Source organism: Meleagris gallopavo, chromosome 1, assembly GCF_000146605.3.
Source record: "Meleagris gallopavo isolate NT-WF06-2002-E0010 breed Aviagen turkey brand Nicholas breeding stock chromosome 1, Turkey_5.1, whole genome shotgun sequence".
Taxonomy (NCBI): Eukaryota; Metazoa; Chordata; class Aves; order Galliformes; family Phasianidae; genus Meleagris; species Meleagris gallopavo.
In genome coordinates this window covers 8,087,810-8,112,873 of record NC_015011.2, presented here as the reverse complement: position 1 = coordinate 8,112,873, position 25,064 = coordinate 8,087,810, and the positions used below count along the sequence as shown (strand labels likewise).

Here is a 25,064-nt window from a genome sequence, read left to right as displayed (position 1 = left end):
CATAGGCAACAAACTGAATTTGACCTATGTTCTACTGGAGGTTTTGTCTCTTTTTCAAAACTACTCTTTCTACTTTCTTCATCTGTAAATAAGGAGAAAAAAAGCGGAACCTGACCTCAGTTGTTGGTATGAGATATGACAGGTTAAACAGTGTTACTAAAACAAGAAACTCCCCTGTTCTCCTTCCAAGCACTTGAAAAGCTCACATTTTCATTCAAACCATGGATTTTAGGATTATCTCTAATGAGGATGTGCTGGACTGCGGGGCTTTAAGCACAAACTCTCACATTTCTCTCAGTTGATCAAAGGGGAAATTCTCACCAGCAGACCCTGGTCTCCTGGGCCCATCTCTAATCACACACAGAAAGGGGATGAAAAAAATAAGAAATATCTTCTCTTCACAGCAAGAATCAGTGTGGGAACTTGAACTTGGCTCCCCAGAAGCAGATGAAATTAGGAACTTTGCCCTGAGCCTTTGATGCAGGGAAAATCATAGAACCACATAATGGTTTGGGTTGGAAAGATCATCTGATTTTAACCCCCTTCTGTGGTCAGAGGCGCCTTCCATCTTTGGTGTGCTTTTGTGTCCCACCCTTGGGCAGTTTTAGGGGGAGGTTAAGATGTTGGTTGTTCCCTCAAGTCCTGCTTCCATGGAAGCACTTTGAATTCATGCTGGAGCTTCCCATGCTAGATAATTAATGTGCCTCCTGCTGATGTTGGAATCCAGAGCTTGGGCCTGAAGTTGGGTTCACTGATCATAAGGTGACATCAATGAGAAGACTGTTTTGGTCTGGCAACAAATGGAGAACAAGCTCTCCAGCACGCACACTGGCATTGCGTGCACACAGACAAAAATGATCTAGTAGTTGGCAGCCCTGCCCATGGCGGTATGTTGTAGCTCAATGATCTTTAAGGTCCCTTCTGACCTAAGCCATTTTATGATTCTATGAAAACCTGGAAGAACTTGAAGCAATAGAGTCAGCCAAGTCAATCATTTGTGATGCAAGCATGTTCTACACTGTGTACCCTGACACAAAGTAAAGCAGTATGTTAGTTGGGATTAGATCAACCCAAAGGTTTTCAAAGAATAGAATGGTCCATCTTGAAGGAACAAGCCAGTATCAGTGTAACACACCAGGAAGAAGCTTTCCCATGTCTGACGTTCTCTGGCATAGCCCTGCGGTGATGGTCTTACAATTCCTCTGATGTAGACACAAGCCAGTGATATAGTATGGCACAGCCCTAGCTGAACTAAACTCACTTTCTCAATGGATATCTTATATATTGGGGATCAGAAAACTTGTGAGAGAGCAGAGGGGGATAGAAAATAGATAGAAAATAGAACAAACCCATAATGTCAACAGGCTGCAGATGACACCAGCTGAAGCCTGCTCTTAGAATCATTAAGGTTGGCAAAGACCACTCCTCTGGTTCACCTAGTCCAACCATTGATCCATCCCCACCATGCCCACTAACCATGTTTCTCAGTGCTACATCTGCCCTTTCCTTGAACACCTCTAGCGATGGTGACTCCACCACTTCCCTGGGCAGCCTGAGCCAATGCTTTCCAATGCTCTTTATGAGAAGAAATGTTTCCTAATATCCTTCCTGAACCTCCCCTAGTACAACTTGACGTCGTTACCTCTTGTTCTATCACTAGTTACCTGGGAGAAGAGGCCTACTCTCTTGCACTGCTTATCTCTGCAGAGACATAGCAGATTGCTTGGCTGACTGTGGGAAACCAGGAGAGTGAATCAGGTGAAGGGTCTTTACGTATTTTCTTTCTTTTTATTATTATTTTTTTTCTTTAATGCTAATGCTTGTGAAGAGCTAGGTGATATTTTCTGGACCGCCCTTTGATTTGGCCCAGAGTAGTGGCTCTTCTTCTCACCCATAGGCAGCACTGAATATTTTCCATGGTAGAAGGGCGTGGAAAGAAGATGCTCCCACCTGCCTTGTTTCTCTTGCTCTGCTCAATTTAACTATTTGACTGAGTATGTGCGAGCAGCACCACATTTTGTTGTTTTATTTTTTTGCAGGGCAAATGCACACTGGGGTGGTTTCCGTTCATGCTTTACAGTCTATGGGTGAGCGCCTAGTGGGATTACTCATTGTGTGTAGAGAGACACTGGACAAAACAAAGCTTGAAATCTGATGACTATTTTGTTGTTGTTCTTGATGGTATTTGTGCAGTGAAATTATTAGAAATGCAATCTGGGATTTCCATAGCTGACAAGCGATGATAGCTCATGGGGCTCTACTGCCAGAACCAAGGATGCACCCTGTAGCTTCCTCTTCCCCATATCCCCAGCTGGTGCTCTGGGGTAAAAATCAACAAGTCCCAATTTTCTTGTATGTTTTTTTTTGCTTGGAAGTGTTATTACGAATGCAAAAAATGAACAAGTTCATAGAGTAAAAACAGCTTTTAGAGAAGCTTTTTAAAAAGCTTCACTTGAAGTGTTTTGTTTAGATTTTTAAATGTCAACTTAATTCTATTTGTTAATTGAGACTGAAATATTAAATAAGTTTCCAGGCAGGAAGAGTCTCTGTGATGTCCTATCTGATATTACACCTGCCACTCAGCTACCCATTCCCTTCCATTTAAATGGATGAAAATCAATTGTGTGTAACATTTGGAAAGGATGCATTAAAGGGTTGCCTGCATTCCTTCATTCTCTCTCTTTGTTTTGTATTTAATTATTTTTGTTACCTTCTTAGCTATTCATAACTGAGAACTGCTCTTTGTCTGATGTGGGTAATTTTTCACTGCATTATGTTTCCAAATTGACGTTTATAAATTAAACAGCAGCGTGCCATCCCAGAGAGAGCACCATTGTGGTACAATTAGAAATGTAATTGTACGGAGTCACCTGGGAGGCAGCTGGGATGGGAATGGCATTGTAGATGCTGGAAAAAAGTGCATCATAGGTTCTGATCTTTCTGAGGGAAGGCATTGGCACAGGCTGCCCAGGAAGATGGTGGGGTCACTGTCCCTGGAGGTATTCAAGGAAAGGGTGGATGTGGCACTGAGGGACATGGTTAGTGTGCCTCACTGGTGGGGACCGGGTCAATGGTTGGTTGGGCTAAATGATGTTAGCAAGGGTCTGCTCTAGGCATGGGTGAAATATGGATCAGGTCTGTTTCTGATCCCACCACTTACTTTATGTGTATCAAGAATAGGAAGTGTGAAAAGGCACATGATTGAGCTCATCCTGTGGAAAGGAGTGGGCATCTAAGGTCAGCAGATACCTTTCTATGCCACCTTCCTCATAACAGCAGGAGCAGTGAATCATTTAGATTGGAAAAGATCTCTATGGTCATCTAGTCCAACCATCAAACCATCCCCAGCATGCCCACTAAACCATGTCCTTCAGTGCCACATCTACCCTTTTCTTGAACACCCCCAAGGCCTTTCCAAGGGCCCCTGCCCATCCTGCGGGCGGAAAAATTTAATCATCTGACTTACATTGCTGAGGAGATTTCAACTGGCTCTGTCTTTAGCCAGTGTGACTCAACATACCACAGATTGGTATAGCTGCATCAGCATGGTAACATGGATAAGCACTGGGAAAGGATCTGGCTCACAGATAACATAGAAACGATATAGAAAGCTGGGGATGAATAATTTCAGAATACAGATGTAGTCATGGTACTAGTACTAGTAATAATAATGTTTTCCCTAGTGGGAGAAAAGTAGACCTTTTGTGGTTGTTGTGCCTGGAGCTATTAAATATGGATGAAAAAAGATGAAATGCTGCTTCTCCTATTAAACAAAAATGAATAAACAGTAATTCTCAATCACTATATGCATCTCAGGCTTAAAAAATCCTGCAAAAATAAGTTAAATATGAACACCTGCTAATGTTTGAGTGTAATAAAAGCTACTCTGAAGTTTTTGTCAACAAAGTGAAAAGATTTGCTTCCTTATAAAGCCTCTGATGGCAGCTCACCCGTTGTGTATTTACACTGCTAAAGTTAGGAAACTGTTTTCTCTCTCAGGCATGGGACCCAATAAGCAAGTTTATTTAACTGTCCGACGTAGTGAGTTGACAGTGTGTCTAGTTTACTACAGATGTAGTAATGTGTGATGTAGAAAGCAAGAAACACTTCTGAAATTTTAAGTTTTCATGTCAAGATGGTAGAGGCAGCAAGATTTTTATTGGATTGCTCTTCGAGGGAAGAACTGTGCTTTTGCCCATACTTTGAATGGTGTGATTTGGGGACAGCAGCCTGTAATACAGGAGGGAGAGTTAAGTTAAGTGGCGTACGGTGAAAACAGGTCTGCTGCCATCTGGTAGCATGTAAGGTGCTCTTCCAGTTAAGTAGTGGGTGTTGTAATGAGAGAATCTGGGGTTTGTCTGCTTTACTCCCTCTCTGCCCAATTTCTCATGCATTTTGTGCCAGTGACAGAGCTGCCTAATCCTGTAGGGATGTTGCAAGGATTCATACATGAGAAATATTGAAGTTTTGGGCTATTCTAACTGAAGGAACACAAAGGAGAATTGTTGCATGTCATTTAGGATATTGCAATGAAGTCTTGGGATGTGACCTTTATTTTAATTAGTGTCATCTCTCCTTTAATCCTGCAAAGAGACCACTGTTATCTGCACTGGCAGTAAAAGATGCAACATGTGATTCATTTAAAGACAGATTAGAGAAAGACAGAGGTTATATTTATTCCAGAGAGATAAGTCTAATAAGATCACAAAGGCCCTTTCCTCCCCAGGTATGTGATAAGCTTGCAAAGCCATGTTCTCTCTGGATATCTCGTGGTAATTTTCTGCTGTGTTAATTCCCCTGAAGTCAGAGGTGGTATTTATTACTAGACATCCAGACTAGGCTTCTTATGTGGAAGTGATCTCATTGGAATTGAACATGCACTTCTCCTTGCTTTTGCCATCAGTTAACCCTAAAGACGTTCTTATATTGGTGTCAGTGCTGGACTTGACTCCCCAGTATTCTACATGCCCATTTGTTACGTGAGCTGCTGTCAGCTGCTGCTGACTCTACCACAGTAATAGACTACAGGAGCAGCTGTACAGGGTCAGGGCAAAAATGCAGCTCTTCTGGTGTCCCATACCTGCAGCCAGTGCCAGATGCGTGGGGTGAAAAGTCTAGGTCAGCATTTAACAATAATGTGATTGTTATAATGCTGTGTGTATGCCTTTAGCATTCAGTGAGTTGTCCCTTCCTGAAGAAGCTGAAGAGTTCCAATTCCGTCACTAATCTCTTGTAACAGAGCTGTTTCATGCCTGCAGTCAGTGCTGTCTCCTGCCCTGATTCTGCCACGTCTCACAAAAACACTCAGCTTTTGGGATGGTGAACTGCTTTCTTAGCCATCCTTAACACTGAATATTTAATGGATTTGCTGTTTGTTCCTTGCTCTTTTCTGTCTTTTCACCTGTTCCTGATCCATGCAACAAGCTTCTCCTGTGCAATAACAGCTACGTTGCTCAGTGAGCTTGTGTTGGTGCACTCCTTCAAATACAAGCAATACATCAACATGATCTCATCTGCATATATGTTGACTCCTCCAGAGTGCTTCACTGCATTGCTTTTTCAAAGGTCCTTTTCCTCATTATGTCATGTTGTTCCAGGTGTTCAGTAGTTCTGTCCTTTTCTAGAGGGATGTTCATTATAGCTTTTGCTTACCTGCTGACATCAAATTTACTAATCTGGAGTTCCCTGAACTGTTGCTTTGAACCGCCTTTTGAAAGTTGTATCACATAAGCTATTATTTATTTTTGAGTACCCCTAATGCTTTAATCAAGAAATTTATTCCTGTGGTTAGAATTGCAATACTGTTACCTGTAAGTCTCACTGGAATGGTTGGGTCAGACCAGACTATAACCCTTCTACCAACATTGTTAAGAAAGTCTCCAGCATAAGAACCTCCTCAAATCTCTCTGCAGTGTGCACAGATTAAGCCCAAAAGTAATTTGTTTTGCCATTGTTGTGTGGGTTATTTCATGCTTCTTATATTTGATTGCATCTTCATCCACCAGTGACAGAATCACAGAATCACCCAGGTTGGAAAGACCTCCAAGATCATCCAGTCCAACCAGCAACCTACCATTAGTATTTCCCCACTAAACCATGTCCCTCAGTACAACATTTGGTACAGTTCTGCCTTCTGATTTGTCCAAGAAAGTCTTTACTGAATTTTCTGCCTCTCGCAACTTACTGTTCAAATGCTTTTTTCTGCCTTTTGATGTTTTTAGACTATACCCACTAGAACTTAGAATCTGTTCTATCTGCTCATTTGGGCACAGTTTCTGATTTTGAGGATGCTGTCTTCTCATAGTTCCTCTTGCTCAGATGCTTTGTCTATCAGTTTTCTCTGTTTCTCAAGTTGTGTTTTTATTTTTTTTTTATACAGTGTAGATTTGTCCTGAACTTCGAGTGTTGATGTTTTGAAACAGCCCTTATGCCTCCTGCAAGTGTTAACTCCCTGTCTCTGCCTCCTAAGAGCTTCTTCCTTCTTGCTAACAAGTTTCCTCATTTTTATAGTTCTCCTTTCCAAATAAAACACTGCACTGAAGATTTAGCACAGAGATATAGCACTTCTTTCTGAAGAGCTTGGGTTTTATTTCATGTATGCCCGACAGTATGTCAAGTTTCTTGCCTTGAAAAGCAAAGGGGAATCCAGTTCTGCAAACCCTTTTCTTTGTTGATCGTTTTTAGCACAGATCTCTAGCCTTGGTTTTAAAAATGTTCCGTATTTTTGTGATAAAACACCCACTACATGACATAGGAGAGCAGTTTGCTGCTTAACATCTTTAAAATGTGCTTTAATAGGGAGTTAGGGAAAGTATTTGGCAGCAAATATAAAATGAACAAATGAGAAGAACTGTTTTCTCCTATAATCTGTGCCCAAACAGCAAAGCTCAATCTACAGGAGGCTGTGAAATTCAAGGTGTAGATGAAGGCTCAATAAAGTGAATTGTACAGAGCAGTAGAGTTTAGGTAGCTAATATGTTATGGGTCAGTGCAACTGTCACTTGAAAAGAGATTCCTTTTTTGAATTGCTGACAGCTGGAAGTTTGGGAGATATACTGGAGGAGGGCTTTTCTGCTACATGAGCTCCATTTCTTACACTGTATCTGCTAATGGCTATTACTGGGAAAAAAAAGAAAAGGAAAAAAAAAAAAGGGGCTTGGACTGGTCAGACCCTGTTGAGAGTTTATCATGTCTTCCTTTAACCAGGTAAAGGTTTGCCCAGAGAAGCTGTGGATGCCCCCATCCCTGAAAGTGCTCAAGGCCAGGCTGGATGTGGCCCTGGGCAGCCTGAGCTGGTGGGGGCAACCAGCTCATAGCAGGGGTTTGAGTTTAATGATCTTTAAGGTCCTTTTCAACCTAAGCCATTCTATGGTTCGTTGGTTCTATGAAAAAAGATTTTTCATGAACAAATAAGTGACTTCACAATTTAGATCCTCAAGTCTCCATTTGCTTGGAATGATTTCTTGTTTGCTTGGAAATAGAAATATTTTGATGGGGAAAGGGCTCTGTTTCAAAAAGGTAAAAAAAATTTAGAATCAAATTAGATTCTTAGTGATAGCAGAAAGCAAAACTGTTTTCCCCAAGGAAGTATCATGCTTTTCCTGCTACTTTGACAGTTTCACATATATCCTCTCAACCAGTCATGTTTTCAAGGGCTCAAAGCTTATTTACTTATAGTTCATCTCCCATCTGACCATACTGGGGACAGGCACTGTCTCATTTTGATCTGTTCCTAAAATGACCCCAAGGAACAATTTGTGCATGTACTGGCAGGATCAGGTGTTCAGCCTTCCCTTCCCTGCAAAGCCCTTGCAAGGATGGTAACCAGAATTGTCCCTGAAGACCATATTTCTGGATTTTTATTTTTATTTTTAAATCTTTTAACCTGGGGAATTGGTTCCCAGATAATCTTTACACTGCAATGGGAGAGAGATTCTTTTTATCCCACTGTTTCTCGCCACTCTGCAGTGCTCTTGTGTGATCCCTCAGGAGGACTTTCACCCAATGGTGAGCATGTCCCCTGGGAGGGTAACGTACCTCTTCCTCTTGATTCATCTTTATAATTACAAAACAGCTTCCAAAGAAGCACTGAATTTATTTGTGTCAGGTTTGCAGAGCTATGTTCCTCTTTCCCCACCCTCATCCATCTCACTGGGTAGGTTTGGTGTTGCTGGGACCTGGTCTGTGGTCTGATCTGGGATGCCTGGCCCCACGCTATAACTGAGGAGCATGGTCTGTGTGTAACATGTCAGCCTGCAATGGAAATGAGTTCTTAGAAAATTCATTTTTAGAAATAGGTAGGGAGCGTGGCAGCCATCTCCTAGGAAACCCCTCTTTGTGTTATGGGGCTACGATGTGCTGTGATTACACTTCAGATAAAGGAAATCAGAGTTGCTGTCAGGTTGTTTCTGCCAAAGTTTTCCAACACAGAAGGCCACCCATATGCAACAGTGTACTCTTGTTGGTGTTTGTGAACTGGTTGGAGCACTGAGATGGTTTCTTTTGCGCTGTTGCATACAGGAGAAGAAGAGATGAAAACAGTGGCATGTGTAACCCTGAATGGGCAAGTGTTAGTGCTGTGAGCTGAAGCCATGGGAAGTTTATCACAGCTTTGATGAGTCAAGTGACAATCAGTAGCCACAGCTTGCATAGGCAGACACAGTGGTCTGCAGTCTTCATCCCCTTACTAGTAGGAATCTACGTCTTTTATGGATTATGTGAAAGAGATCTCAGTAACTGATGGCTTCCATGGAACAGACTCGCCTCCCTGAGTGGGGAGATCTGTCTTTTTTGCTGTGATTCTCAAATGGGCTCAGATGCTTTGGTGCAGGTCTGCCATGCTGGAGGGTCTTCCCTCCTCACACTGTCTTTTGGTGCAAGCTTCTGATTGCTTAGATCACTTGGGCAATTGCCTTTTTGCCAGTCCCACTGTAACTCTGTGACATGAAAATGCTCCTTCAGATCAGAGCAGAGACACATGATAATAGGTTTAGGGGAAGAAAGACTTGCTGATGCTGCACCTGTTTTGTCAGTAGTCTCTACACAACATCTTAAACTATGGAGAAATTCCTTGTGAACCAAATCTGAAGGGAAAAATCTATTTTTGAACTGAGATTTTAATAAACAGGACTGAGGCTTGCACGTGTGGAAAGTGTGTGGCAATTCTTCTAGCAGAAGTATCTGTGAGTTTCCGAAGTGCCTGGTAACTTCTGCATACAATTATGCTGAAATAATCTTTGCCAAAATGTTTGTTTTCAAGCTTGCTGGTTACTAGGCAAACTAGTTTGCTAAGATTTCTTAACATTCTTCAGCTCAGACATGAGACCACATGTCAAGAGGCTGGGGAGAAGGCAAGCAAACCCTCGTGGAATTTTAAGAGGTGGCTATTGAAAGTAAGGTTTCAGATGGAGTTCTTTTTATCTTGCAGTGGCTTTTCCTATCTATTGTTCCTACAAAACAATTTGTATTCCATTGTATAGAGTTGTCTCTCACTCCCCATCTCTCTCTAATTCTTTATTTTTAAACTCTAAGCTACCATTTGGAGTGGGCAAGGATACAAAATACACATCATTTTTAGTCCAAATATTTAAAACAGTTACATACGCAAGACCGGCTGGATGGTTAAGAACAGGATGAGAACAAGCCAATTAAAGTTTCATAGAGGCACAGAAGGGCTCATACACAATGAGAACTGTTCAGCTGTGCATGCGACAGCTCTGAACTTTGTGGTCTCTTCTTTCAGTGGCAGCTCATTGTGCTTGTGGGGAGTGTTCTGGTTGGGGGCTGTAGGTTGGGTTCACATGATTAGTCTGGAGGAGGCAGATCCTAGGAGATGTGTCTTGGTTACATGATCTGATTAACTAATCTAAATTTGTCCTTGAAATAGGCAGGAAGTGTGCTGTGCTCATGGGTATAGAAGTCTTACAAGCCCTAATCCTAGCTTTGATTTGAATATATGATTATTCTGCATACTCAGGTCCTGTACATTAGAAGGACAGTTAAGACGTCTCAGTTAAGAGCTCTCCCCTAGGGTTCCCATTGCTTTCAGTGAAGACTGAGTGATGTATTTAGGATGTGTTTCATCTGACTGCTGTTAGTTACCCCAAAACCAGCTGACAGCACTGCTGTATTGGCCATCTCTTGTCTGTCATATGAGCCATGGGGAAATAGCTCAGATGTCATCAATATCCATGTAGATGAGGCCAGAGAAGTTTAATTCTGGGTGGTCAAGCTCAACTTTCCCTTGAAGTAAGACTATATATCCCATGGCTGACATTGCAGCTCCTTAGTGGGCATCGTGGCACCAGTCTGAGCATCTGGGCATCTCAGATGATGTTTGTCCAGAGCCAAGTGGAGAACGGGACTGTCAGTGGAAAGGACTTAAGCATGATCAAAGCATGCTTCCCTCAATATATTTTAGAATGGAATGTAATTATCAGATTGTCCTCTGTTGAGTGCAAAAGGGATTGTAAAGGGTGTACTTTCAGATTATGTAAAGTTCTTGGGTTTTAAATGAGTAGTTACTTAAGAAGAATCAGCCCATGTGGTTTCTGTTCCTCAGCTCCCTCGTTTGTAGAATGGATCATACAGTTCCTGAAAAACAGGGTCAGCATTTGGGAACTACAATTAATGTGATTGTTCGCTTTTAATTACTGAGGAAGATCACCAGAACTGATACTTAGGCTCTGCATTATAAAGAGATAGCGTGTGAAAACAAGAGGTGCTGTGCATGCTTTTGGAACATGGATTTGTGAAGGTCCAGACACCTTTAGATAAAACTCCTGGATAAACTGGAGTTTCATGTGGTTTAGACCCAGCTGTTAAGTTACTTCCTCTTTACACAGTTGCTAGTTTAATCTTATTTATGCTCTGCTTTGCTATGAAAGTTGCAGTGTCATCCATCTGCTCCTAAATTTATCCAGCCTCTTTGAGGAGTGCCATGATGTGCCAGATCATTTCTTATGTTTCCATGTGGAGGAAGAGGAAGAAACATGCTTTTCCAGATTGGTGTAATCTAGTTTATATGGCCAGATAAGATCTCCAGAAATCAGATGCATTGTAATCGACCCTGCAAATATCAGTGTCAGAAGACGAGAATGCATTATGGAGATCACTTACACCTCAATAACTGTTTGAGGTCATTATTAGAAAAAACAAAGGTTAATTCCCTGTGAGAATGCTGCCAGGGAGACAAAGAGCTCCTTTTGTCCTGTAAGATGAAAGGGAAAAAAAAAGTGCTTAAATGTTTGGAAAGAAAGTGATAATCAATGGGGAAAATAAAGTGCTTAACAGCGCAATTGTGAAATGTATATTAGAAGGAAGAGATCATTACAGAAAGTATGTGTTTTGCTTTTGATTCTGGATAGCTTTACTGTGACTGCCACAGAGGCTGAAAAATAAGTATATCGGCCTTTAAAGACAGCATTTCCTTTTCTAATAGGGGTCAGAATTAACCAGAAAGGAGCAAATAGTTCAGGAAAGAAGAGGACTGTTATAACAAACATGATTGGGAATCTGTGCTGGGCCAGTTTCCCTTTTTAGCATCCATGCATCTCTGTCTTAGAACAGACTGCATAACTTCCTATTGAATTAGCATACACCAGGCAGCCAAAACAAATTAGTTCATCTCAGTAAAGGGAAGAGTTTCTACAGAAACTTTTTAGCTTAGTTTCTGAGTTTTATGTGAGTTACTCACTTTCGAGCCTAAGTTTTATGGCACCAAATCCTTGTCCTGCTCTGTGCATACCAGCTTTTCTTGCTCCATGGCCATATGCTTTGGTGCCTTCATTCCGCTGTTGTAGGAGTGCCCTAAGCACCACTGAATTTCTCATCTGCATGGCTGGAAGCTGTCCCAACTCTGTCAAAATAGTTTAAATGGTTTCCTGCAGTTTTTCCGTGGCTGACAATTGCTGACCATTAAGGAGGTGGTTGTGTTCTGGTGTAGGTGATCCAGGGGAAGAGACAAAGATATGAAGGAAACTATCTTAACTATCTATATTGTCATAATTTCATGCTTTATCATGTGCAACTTTAAACTGGTGTTTAATGATTTCACAGAAGTTTCTCTTCTCTAAGTAGCTGATGGATTTTCAATCTTAATTCTAGTTGTTTTTTGTTTTTTGTTTTTTTTCTCGGAGAGTTTTAAGTATTGAGGAGTAAAACCAAAAAAAATGATAAGCCTCAAACTACCATTATATTCTTGCAGCTGACTGGTGACAAAAATAGTCAAAACATTAAGCTGTTGTTGTAATTGTAGATAACAGTTACCAAGAAAGTAGAAGTTAAATCCAAGCACTTTTGGTGACTTCTGTACCACATGCAACAGGCCCAAGAGTCTCCTCTGTTCTTGGCTGGGTGAAAACACCCTCCACACTTTGATTTTGTTACTTTTGCATTCAGGTAACCCTGAACTGTTGAAAATTTCACTGTAAATTCATTTTCACACATACCTTAGAACATTCACAGACATGACTTTGGAGCAAAAACCCTTTATTTCCAGTCTTAATTCTGGTTTTTGTTGGGAAGAGTCTGGAATTTGAGAGAGTGAGGATATTTGTACAGAAATGACTGAGCAGAAAATTTAATGGAAAAAAAAAAAGAAAAATGGTTTAATAGGAAAATATTCTGCAGGACCAGAAACTCCTCTTATATGCTGATTATACATATAACCTGAGCTTATCCCTCAGTTACTCCTTGAGGGCAATGGGAAAAGCTGTACAAGTGCCAGAAAAGATTTTTTCCTTAAATACCTGTCCCTGTCCAGGGCAGTTAGTTCAATGCTGCTTTTTTCTGGGGTGCTGAGGAGCAGAATTGATCTGTGGTTCCCAAAGCCATGCTATGGAAATGGCTTTTTTGGTTTGATTGGTTTCACTCATTTGTTGGTCTCCCATCTCGAAGTGATCTTCCTGATGGATGTGGTATATTTTTCAAACCATGAATGTTCACTAATTTTTTCCATGGGGCAAAGTACACACAGAAGGCAAACTGTACTATAATTAAGAACATTAGCTATACACAGACCGAAGATGTGAAATCTGTTTCCTGACTATGTCTGTTGATTTAGTGTGATAGAGCACCTGCTAATGCAGTGGAAAACTGTTCAACATGGAGGTCTCTGCAAATGGAAAAATTAAGTTTTATCTCTCCATCAACTTTGTCTTCATTTGTCAGTGTTTCTGTGACAGCAGTATTTTTTTTTTTTGCTGAATGTCAACAGATTTGCTGTCACTGTATTTGTTGTTCATTGAATTTCTGAAATTAACTGTACTAAGTTATTATTCCCACAGATGAAGAAAAGTTATTTGGCCTTTATTTTGCTTTGATCTTCAGGATAACCTCATCTTGCAGCCTCTGCTTTCTAACAGAGAATCATGGAATTATTAAAGCTGAACAAGACAAAGATCATCCAGTCCAACTGTCAATCCATCACCACCACACCCATAAAACCATGCTGCTAAAAATCCAATCTGTTTGGTTATGAACACCATTCATATTCCAGTGATAATCTCAAAATCCTAATCTGTATACCTAGATTAAATAAAATAAACAGTTTAAGAAAATTAGAACCATAAATACTGTCATTGCAGAGGATGTTGCTTGGTCCATAAGTATGAGATGAGAAGTCAGATGGTCTCAGCCACCTTCCAGAATTCGCCATTATCTCAAAGTCACAAGTCAAGCCATCTTTTTTTCCTTTTACACTGTTCCTAATTCATACAAAAAGGATCTAGATCATAAAATTATCCAGTGCCTTAATTAGAAACTCAAAAAGAGCTGGTCCCGTAGGGTAAATGATAACATGGTCATAACTTTCAGAAACGGGTTCAATTGCTGCACTTCTATTTTGGCACCTAACAAGGTGGTTTAATTTTTGCAGAAGTTTCTTGCGTACCCATTTGCACTACTGTCCCTCTTCCTCAAAACTGATATTTTCTTAGTTTACTTAAGAGGGGTTTGAAGGCCCCAGTTCAGAGGACAAAGGCTGAGTCCCGAGGTCTGTTGGAAAGGTAGCCATTAGACATTTCCCAGCTGCTGGGCATGGATCATCCCAACCACTGCACATACCTTTTGAAATCATAACTTTAAATTAATTAACCTCTTCTCTCTGGCCTTAAAAAAAAGATCTGTGTCACAGTGTAAAAATAAATATTGTCCCACATTTTATTGGGGAAGGAGAATAAAAACTCCCCCATTTTCTAACCCCAGACATTTTGGCAGAACTTTGAACGCAAATCATTTTAACCCTCAATAAAATAATGTAATGAATTCTCACAGATGAATTGCTGCCTTCATTAACATTTTGATTTTAAAGGGCACATTAATTCTTCTGGGGGAATGTCTTCTTTAGCAAGCCTGCCAGGTTGGTAGTTCTGGGAATGTCTTCTGAGAAGGTAGAGAATTTCTGTAGGATATATTACTGCTAGAAAGAAAATGATCAGCCTTGTCCTGCTGACTTTAATGTTTATCTATTCATGCATTAGATAAGAGGGATTCAGTGGGGAGCTGAACTGAACTATTAAGCATGGTGTATTCAACAATGTGTTTGAAATTAAGCTAATCACTTGTCCATCCATATGCTGTTATTTCTGACTCTCCCTTGACTCCAGCAGTAGTGTCTTTGCTGCCTTTTGCTTGCTGATGCTTTCTTCTGCCATTTCTTTCTTCTTATCCTATACCTCTCTTTCCTATCTCTTTAACTTTCTGATCTCTCTCTGCATCTTTTCCCTCCCTTCTCTTTCCTCCCATTGCTTCAGTTCATTTCCCCCCCTTGCTCTGTGATCACAGGAGCTGTGGACCATCAGTGCCAAGGGCTGGCATGTGTGTGAACGCTTTAGATGAGGTTCAGCTCATTTCATGCTTTAATGAGAAAGGCTGTTAAGGAGATATGGGATTGTTTTTCATGAGTGTATCTCAGAGTTCCCAAAAAATTGCATTTAAATTCACAGTGTCTTCTTTCAACCCCATGGCTGGCCTGGTATGTGGCAAAAGAAATGCAGCAAAATGATGAACCCAGCTGAAACATAGACATTTCCCAAATCTGGGTATATTGCATAGAGGGATATAAAGGGATCTCATTTATTTGTTGTCTTAGAACAGCAATGAAATCCAGATTAGAATGGAAGTTCTCTGTTTTCTAGTACCGTAAACATTCAGAGGGCTATGTGAGCAGTAAATGACCAGTATGGATATGCTGCTGCTTTACACAGCACTTAACTACAGGCAAAAAGATTGTTCAAGATACAGCTGGTGAAAGCCTGAGCAGATAGGACTTATGGAGTTCATGAAACACAGCTGGGAGCTACCCTGTGAGTTTCTGAAGCCAAAGCCAGTTAGCACTGAAGAGACTTAAGACTTCTCAGAAAAAAGGATTTTACTGCAATTCCAGTGTTGACTGTCCCAAGCAGGAGGGTCAGGAGAAAAGCACTATTTAATGAACAAAATAATTAGAACCATTGATGACAGGAAAGCAAAGAATAGTCTTCAAAAATACATTGGGTGGCTTAATTTTCATTTTTGCTACACCAACAACTGGAGTCCATGATGCTATGACATTCCATGGCAGATAACACACAAAGTAGAAAACAAAGTCATTCCTGCAGAGTAGCATGAATGAGTCTGGTCCTTTTTTTGTCCTTTTTACGAAAAAATGAGGCAAAGCATTCATTGCCACATGGAGGCAAACTGACAGTTTGCAGGAGTTGTCTTTAATCAATTCCTAAGCTTCCTGTCTCTCTTCCATGTTATTGTTAATGGCTGAAGTATTTCTGTGTAAAGAGGCATCTCTTTCCAGAGCAGCATCCTCTTCTTTCTGCCTGCTTCAATTATCCATTGGCTCAATTCATTCCGCTCTTTTGCAATTCGGGAAGTGGTGATGAGGTCATGGGTGCTTGACTGTGTCATTGAAGTGCCTGGCCAGGAAACACTTCTGTTGATCTGTAAACATCTAGATAAGCAATGATCATGGGAAATGAATCATAGAATATCCCAAGCAGGAAGGGACTCACAAGGATTGAGTCCACCTTCAGGCTCCATACAGGACCACCAAAAAACCGGATCACAATGAAAGGTAGGGAAAGTGTGGTAGCAAAATGTGGTCAAATATTATCATTCTAGGGGCAGGCTGGATCGGGGGTGGATTTGCTTAGCCTGCTCCTTAGCTGTTTTCTCAGAGAGTTATGTAGAAAAGAGTAACCTATTGTCTTGCCTCTTCTGTGTTTTATATATAAAATATGATCCTTCTGCTGATGGTGAGGCACCAGCATAGGCTGCCCAGAGAAGCTGTGGATGCCCCATCCCTGCAGGTGCTCAAGGCCAGGCCGTGGGCAGCCTGAGCTGGTGGGGGGCCACCAGCCCATGGCGGGGGTTGGAGCCAGGTGGGTTTTGATGTTCCTCCAGCCCCAGCCATTCTACAATTCTCTGCTGGTAGAATTAGTTTAGGATCTGGTTAGACAAGTGTGTGGTTCTCTAGTGGTTCTTCAGCAAGTCAAGTGCTTCAGTGAAGGGGATTTGATGGTCCTTAGCAGGCCAATGCACTGCCTTGTCCAGTACCTCAGTGCTAAAACAGTGATGAGCTAATCCTGCTCTGTGTCCCAATGATGCTCAAAGACTACAAAAGCCGTTTGGGAACAGTAAAAGCACATAGGCCTGTAATGTATTCCTGGCCTCTTAGCTGCCAGGAGGAAGAGTGCAGTCAATGATGCTGTTACAGAATAACCTAACGAAAGTAAAGCACTGCCCACTCTTAGCAGTGACTGGCTGCTGTGTGATGGTGTTTCTCTATCCTTTATTTGTGTAATCCTCTCTGGGGCAACTGCAGGGAGGCCGCTGTTCAGGCGGCCATTTGGACCTGTGATTTAATCCGATTGTTTGGCTTTAGCGATTACACAGCCGTTTGTTTTGTGGAATAACTCTGTGTGCAGAGAAGAATTCTACCTCCCTGTCTGAGTCAGGAGTGAGGAGGGGTAAGGAGATGCTCGGAGCTGCCAGGGAGGAGCACAGCAGAGGCCCTGACCTCTGGTGGTCAGTGAGGTCCCTGTACTCTCAGGGACTTTGCAAATTCAACCTCCAAAAACCTCAGAAAGAGGAAAAATGCATCATTGATCAGATGTCCCCTGCGTGTGGAAATGGTGCTTTCAGATTTTTAGCCTTTGCTCAAACCTCTGCTGGATTATAGTTCTTTATTAATATTGTTGGGTCTTTCATATTTTGTGTGAGCGTAAATGTCTGTGTATGCTACAGCATCTTTCACTGTGTTTCCGTAATGGTATTGCTGTGATTAACAATTGCAGCTATCAAAACCCACCAGAACGAGATTCGATTGCCTAATTTCAATTAACTGCTTCCAAAGAAATGACAGTGCTTAAAACCTGAGCTTTTCTTGTCTTTTCTTCCTTCAGGGGTGCATTCTCTGAAGTTGTTTTGGCTGAAGAAAGAGCTAGTGGGAAACTGTTTGCAGTCAAGTGCATTCCCAAGAAGGCACTGAAGGGGAAGGAAAGCAGCATAGAGAATGAAATTGCAGTCCTGAGGAAGTAAGTACCAGACCTTCATTTCTGCTTCTTTGTTTCCCTTATGCTCCTGCACTGAAGGAACAGGAACAGTGATTGACAAGTGTGACTGGTAGGTTGTTCAGCCTGTCACAGGCAGACAAGAACGCCCGCAATTAAACGAGGCTGAAAATGTTTTGAGAGATGCTGGTTTTCTCTCATATTAAGCCAGTCCAGATGACTGCAAAGTGACGTTGAAGAGGAGTTAGGCTGGAGTTAAAACCTATGATGGTCTGCAAAGCCCTTTCCCGCTAATAATGTCAGCAGTTGGGTCACCTGCTTTGAGCAGAGTAAGAGCAGGGTTGTTCTTTCCAAGTGCTCAGTGCAGATTATACACTGTTTGCTTGTCAAACTTAGAGCGTGCTGCAGATGGCTGTAGGTGATGGTGGTAGTCTCCCATACCATGGAGAGGTATATCTGGAAGGAACATCCCAGGGCAACTTCTGTTCTATCAGAATTGTCCATGATGTGCAATTCTTTCCTGTCCGTGAGTGTAAGACACAACTAAAGCATAAATAAGCAGCTCATGACTGCTATGAACTCATTGCAGTCATTAGAGGCTCTAAAGGTTGCATTCATCTCACCTGATTTGAACGTGTCACCTTTGAATTTCTTTCTATTTAATGGCAAACGATTAGTGACTTTAGGATTGGTCCATATAATCTGTTCTATTCTTCTAAAAGCAACTTTTTTTCTCATTGAAATCAAAGTACTACAACTATATAGAAGTCTACACTGGACTGGAGCAAACTGATGCCTGCTGCACTGCTGTTCCCAGTGGGGCTTCTTCCCAGCTTTTGGTCTTGTAGAAGCTGATAGCTCACTGTTTGAGCACAGTGATTTGTCTGAACAAAACTGATCCCGAATCTTTAAAACTGTCTGGATATTTATGCACTAAATGCTCAGACAGCCTAAGATTGTCTAAGATTTGCCTAAGACAGCAAATTCAAGGGCAAACTTGGCCATGTCAGTAGTCAGAAGGGATTCTATTAAGCAGACGTAAGGAAGTGAGGCTCCAAACAGGCACAAGCACTTGTTGCTGTTGCTTTCCCATGGCCAGATCCATATCAGGTCAATGCAGTTTACACTCGGTGTTAAATGCAGTGTGCTGGCTTGCTATGTGGAGGTACTATGAACCTGTCATTAAGCCCAAATCTCTGCCATCTTCATGATCAGGTAGTAATGGATGCTGGGCAGCTTGAAACATTCACTGTGCATATGGGTCTTTCCCCTGATACTCATACGTTGGTATAAGAGCAGAGAACACAGCACCTGGGCTGGACTATTCTCACTGCAGTGGCAGGGGATGGAGTGGGTGTAGTGGTTTAACCTGGCAGGGAGCTCAGCACCACAGAGTCGTTTGCTCCCAATGGGACTGGGGAGAGAATAATTAAAAAAAAACCAACAAAATAGAACTTGTGGGCTGAGATGAAAACTATTTACTAAGACAGAAAAGGAAGAGAGAAAAAAGTAATGATAATAATGTGTGTATATATATATATATATATATATAAAACAAGTGACACACACGCAATTGCTCACCACCCACCAAGCGGTGCTAAGCCAGTCTCCAAGCAGGAGCTGCTCTGCCAGCCAATTGCACTGCTTTTCAGTGGGTTTTTTTGAGTGATGTCATATGGTATGGAATATCCCTATGGCCAGTTCAGATCAGCTGTCCTGGTCCTGTCCCCTTTCAGCTTCTGAGATGCTCTTGGCTCTGTGCAATGCAGCTCAGCAACAACTAAAGGATCGGTCTGTTATCAAAGTTGTTTTTCTCCTAAAGACAAAGCATAGCATCATATCAGACACTGCAGAGGAAATATCAACTCTGCCCCAGCTGAAACCAGGTCTGTGGGCAGAAAAGTCCTTAATTCATTCTACTTTGTCTCTCATCCTACATTCACTAAGGCCGTAAGAAAGACCTGTCTTATTTTTTTAATCTGCATGTCATTGTATTTATTCTGAAAATAGGCATCTTTGCTAGCAGACACAGCACTGAATTTGTATGCACCACCAAGGAAACACTTAGACAGATCCAGTTTGTTATTTTCTGCTGTTGAGGAGAGAAGATATCAACCTATTCCTTTGTTGAATTAATTATCTGCCTCTAAAAAGTAGAAATAGAATTGAAAGGGGTGAAGTGGATCCTGAGCAGCTGTTGCTAAGCTCCAAAGGCATCTAGGCATTCTGCCTTTGTTTCTGGTAGCTTTCTACCAAGTAGGGATGGGAAGTGTGTGTGATGTCTGATCAGTGGGTAGACTGCCAGAGCCCCAGGCTGCCACAGCCATGCCATGCCATGCACTAATTGGCCACGTCTGCAAAGGATGCGCGCAGATGCCTGGCAGAGGGATTTGTCCCTGTTCCCTGTGAGGGTTGTGCAGAGCTCAGAGGATGGATGCAAAGCAAATATAAATATGCGCTTTTGTTCATCCTGTTCTCCCTTTCTATTTTTGCATTATGTCTTTGGAGTGCATAATCTCTGATGGGATTAAAGTCCCAGAGGACTCCCTGCAAAGCTGAAATGCAAGAGAACTCTTTGTGTCCCCTTCAGACATTTCTGGGGACAGTCAGAGATCATAAAATCATAGAACCATTAAGGTTGGAAAAGACCACCAAGGTCATGTAGTCCAACCATTAACCCATCACCACCATGCCCAATAAATTAGATGGTGCTGACCATGTCCAGAACTGATACACACAAATGTCACATGTGCTTTGTACCCTCTGGAAGAGGTCTGTCCCAATGTCAGTCCTGCCAAAATCACACAGATCTGACAGAATCGAGCTGGAGAAAGGTTTGCAGGATGCTGTCTGTTGAAGTCATGTTTTAATAATGTCTTTTGAATTCAGGATTGAAAGCATGAATGTTATGACCAAAATCTGTGCAACTTGCTGTAATGATCCTGCTATAGCAGGGGGTTGGACTTGATGATCCTCAGAGGTCCCTTCAACCCCTACAATTCTGTGATTCTATAAAATCCCTTGGAAATTCTCTCATTTCTTCTGCTGACTTCCAGCATGACCTGAAATGTCTTCTGTCTTAAATATTTATTGTCTGTGAAACAGCCAAAAAATTTTTGAACAAGAAGTTTCACCTGCAGAACCTTTGGCTTTCCTTTCCCATGTCAGCAGATGCAGGAGAGTGGGTCCAAGAAAGGAATTTTCTGGTCTAGGCTTTTAGTGCAAAACCATCACAGCGTCCTACCAACTTCTCTGTCTCACCTAAAAACCCATTGGAAGTGCTAACCAAACACTCTGTGTTGGGGAAGGCTGATGGTGCCCATGCAGAGTTCATGGAAGGTAGGCTAGGAGATTTTATCTTTTGGATGCTCTCTGTCTGTAGGCTTGGCCACTGTTGCTGCCAAGACAAAATGACACATTTTAGAAGCGATGTTCTGCTAACAGAGGAGCGAACTGCCAGCCAACTGATCTGCATGTTTGTGCCAGTGCCAGAGTGAATCATGCACACTCCAACATTTTATTTTTCCGTGGCCAAGAAATCTGTTCTTAAAAAAGAAAAAAAGACGGAAGAGCCGTTAAGTCAATATTTACGCCTAGCAACCTTAACAGGGTTCTTCCAATATGGACTCTCTTGTTTCCCGTGGAAATCCATGGCAACATTCCCCAGAGGCTCTTCTGGGTGGGGACGTAGTGGGAAGGAGCTCGCTGCTGGGTGCAATGCTGGCACGAGTGATGCATGCAGCTAATCCAGGAGCCTGACAAATTCTTTTGTCCTCTTCTCAGCAAAGCGTTTAAGCATGTGCCCAATTTTGGATGATAATTGATCCCTGTGAAATCAGTGGACTCCTTGAGATTACCTTGCTGAACTTGGGCCTAAAGGGATGCTTCGTAGCAGGGGAAAAATCATGTAATCATTAAGGCTGGAAAAGACCACTGAAATCACCAGTCCAAAGATCAACCCATTCCCACCATGCCAACTCACCACATCCCTCAGTGCCACATTTACACTTTTCTTGAACACCTCCAAGGATGGTGACTCAACCACCTCCCTAGGCAGCCTGTGACAATGCCTCACCACTCTTTATGAGAAAAAATGTTTCCTAACATCCAATCTGAACCTCTCTTGCTACAACTCAAGGCAATTACCTCTCATCCTATTGCTGTAATTTGGGAGAAGACGCCAACCCCCACCTCACCACAGCCTCCTTTCAGGCAGATGCAGAAACAAGGTCTCCCATAGCCTTCTCCAGATGAACAATCCCAGTTCTCTCAGCTGCTCCTCAGAAGACTTGCGCTCCAGACACTTTACAGCTTTGTTGCCCTTCTCTGGAAACACTTCAGCTCTGTGAACTAGCTCTTCATGAGGAACAATACTGCACTGGGGTACACAAACTTCTTCTGACCTGAAATATGGGGAGTTTCATAACCTGCTCAGAAAACAACACTTTTCTGTTTTTAAGCAGAAGGGTAAATGCAATCTCTTCCATTGTTTGCTGTAAAATAGTGGCAATTTATTCCCAGTATGATAACTGTGCAGGTGTGAACAGGCTGAAGGATGAATTGGCTGTCAGACGGGTTTCTGCAGGCAGTAGGTGGTGTGAAGAGCTGGGATGCAGCAAGGCACCAGTCTAAGCTCTAAAGAAGTAGAACAAAACAACCTTGTAGGAGTCAGACAGAAAAATATGCCTTATTATTATTTTTCAATGTATCTTGTTGTTGTTTTTTTTTTTCTTGGCTACAATACTTTTTATTGAAGAGAAACTTTCTAAGTAATACCTGCACAGGTTCGGTGCTGAGTCAGGGGAAGGTGAAGAGAAGGATCAGTGCACCCAAGAGTATTGATTACTTCCTAGCAGCCACATGTACAAATTAAAGTCTTGTTAAACAGATGCTGTTTAGCTAGCAAATCAGACTCTGTTTCACTTAGTTTCTGCTGAACAGGGATTTTTAAAATATTTTATAAACTCTTTAGATATGTCCCCCCTCTCATCTGCTCTGTAATCTCCTAGATCCTTGGGGAGAGGCCCCATTAAATTCCTTATTACAAATCTGAGCCATGCCTAAATACAGGCTGAAGACATGTTCCCTATTAAGCAGCTGGTGAATGGTCTGGAGCACAAGTCTTACGGGGAGCAGCTGAAAGACTTGGGATTGTTTAGTCTGGAGATGACGAAGCTTAGGGAGAATTTATCACTCTGTAGAGCTTTCTGAAAAGAGGTTGTAGTGATGTGGGGATTGGTCTTTTCTCTCAGGTAACAGCGATAGGATGAGAGAGACTGGCCTTAAGTTGTACCAGGGGAGGTTCAGGTTGGATATTAGGAAAAAACCTCAGAAAGGGTTGATGAGGCATTGGCACAAGCTGCCCAGGGAGTGGTGGAGTCACCGTCCCTGGAGGTGTTCAGGGAAAGGGCAGATGTGGCACTGAGGGATGTTAGTGGGCATGGTGGAGGTGGGTTGATGAATGGACAAATGATCTTATTGGTCTTTTCCAACCTATATGATTCCATGATTCTATGTTTTGCTCCTTTTCAATAGCACATTGATGAGAAACTCCTCCTAAAATTTCTGTCCTCAGCTCTTACTTCTGTAAGGGCTTATCCATCCCAGGCGAACCCCATAGTCTCCAGGAAGCTGAAGCAACATGTAGTTTTGAAATCCATTAGTTATCTCTCGTTAAACTCTTCTGTGCAATTTAACTCCAAATAAAAGGCAACGTTAATTCTGAATAAAACTGTTCATGCAGAAACTTAATGCACCTTAACACAAATTTAGGCATTTAATTAATTTGGATGAATGTTCCTGAGTGACTTTGTAGGTTAGAACCTCCTGTTCAACCCACTGGATGTTTTTGATTCAAAAAACAAAGCTCTTGCAAGCCTGGTTGATCCCATACTCCAGTTTCCCAATCCAGAGGTGGGCTGGTGCCCACCAATGCTCTACAATGGCAATTATTTTTCTCTGAGAGATCACCCAGCTGGAGCACAGGGCCAGACAAACTGAAGAAGAGACACTCAGATCCTGTGGCAGTGAGTGTTAGTGTAAAAGCAATGGTAATTAGGTCGTGTAACTGGTGTATAAAGAAACTACTGTGGGACTGGTGTTTAAGTAGTCAATGACTAATTACTTCTTGATGCTCCAGTGGTAAGAGCTCTTTTCCTGTAAAGAAATGAATGAGATAGTTAAGAAAGGGAAAAAAATAATAATAAAAAAAACTCAAACACTTGGCAACTCTATCTGTCAGATAAAATCATTTCTCTGAAGTTTTGCTTACTCTATAGACAAAACAGGCTTGCTGTTTTTTCCTTTTTTTTTCCCCACCCTATGAATAATGGTAAAAGGATAGGCTGCCTCAGCAAGAACTGAAGAGACAGCTGGTTGTTATATTAAGTAATCACTTTCAGAGAAAGCTTTTACGTAGATTTACTAGCTAAAACCTGGCTTGCACATACCACTGCAGTAGTGCTTGTTGACAGAAGGCTGGGTCTGCCCTCCCCGAGCTCTGAGCTCTGCCAGCTGCAAATCCCAGGTCTTCCCAAAATCTGCATCCCCAGCAGAATCGTGAGGGTAGATCAGGATTCCCCAGGTAGGGGAGTGATACTGGGTGGAAGGGAGAGTTAGGTAAGCTGTTAGGAAGAAATTCTTTACCCAGAGGGTGGTGAGGCACTGGCACAGCTGCCCAGAGAAGCTGTGGATGCCCCATCCCTGGAGGTGCTCAAGGCCAGGCTGGATGGGGCCCTGGGCAGCCTGAGCTGGTGATGGGCAGCCTTGTGTATGGCAGGGGGTTGGAACTGGATGATCTTAAAGGTCTCTTCCAAGCCAAGCCATCCTATGATTCTGTGATGGTGATGTCAGTGGCCAAAGAACAGGGCTGCCCCAAGGATATATTTGTTGGCATTGCACATGGATGGACTTCATCCCTGCCCATGGGGCCACATTTAGTGCTAGGCACTACTGCAGGCATGGCCCCTAGAGAGGCAAGCTAGACATGGAAAAGAGCCAAAATCTACAACATGCAGGGTAGGGGGCTGTTTGGGCTTAACTTAAAGCTGACATCAGCTTTGGTCCATGAGATCATCACCCAAATGAAGAAAATGCAAACAGCATGAGTCGCCCTTCTCAGATATCAGGCAAAAGTGAATCTGACCCTATATATATAGGTATGGCATAAGATAGCTTTATCTTGGCACTACTTCTTGACTTCTTGCTAAGCAGCACATTTTGCTGCAAAGAATTCACACTAGTGGAAAAAAAGCATAGTGAAATGTGAAACAAAGCTGACACCGTTTTTGATCACTGAGATGCTGGAAACTTTGCAGGGGAAGACTTTGCAGGCAGGGCTGCCCAGATCATATTTCATTTGAGATTAGATATAAGCTGATGTAGGGAAGCAGATCACAGCATCTGAAAAATCCTAAAATGCATTAAATGAAGAAGGAAATAGTAAACACAAACAAAATCTGTGATATCTTCTCATACATAGTTTTATCTACTACTAAGCAACGTGCTCCTCAATAGCTTTTCAGTGGTGTGCAGGTTTCAGTTTTTCAGTCTGCCCTCCTG

At 42.1% G+C, this 25,064-nt stretch overlaps 1 protein-coding gene across 1 annotated transcript in view; it reads left to right on the top strand.

Moving 5' to 3' along the window:
* Positions 1 to 16,353: 16,353 nt before the first annotated feature.
* CAMK1D (calcium/calmodulin dependent protein kinase ID) overlaps positions 16,354 to 25,064 on the top strand; it is a 116,537-nt gene continuing 107,826 nt past the window's right edge. Inside the window, exons 1-2 of the mRNA XM_019611076.1 lie at positions 16,354 to 16,373; positions 17,397 to 17,528. Of these exons, the coding sequence (XP_019466621.1) occupies positions 16,354 to 16,373; positions 17,397 to 17,528 (152 nt within the window). The remainder of the gene's footprint in view (positions 16,374 to 17,396; positions 17,529 to 25,064) is intronic.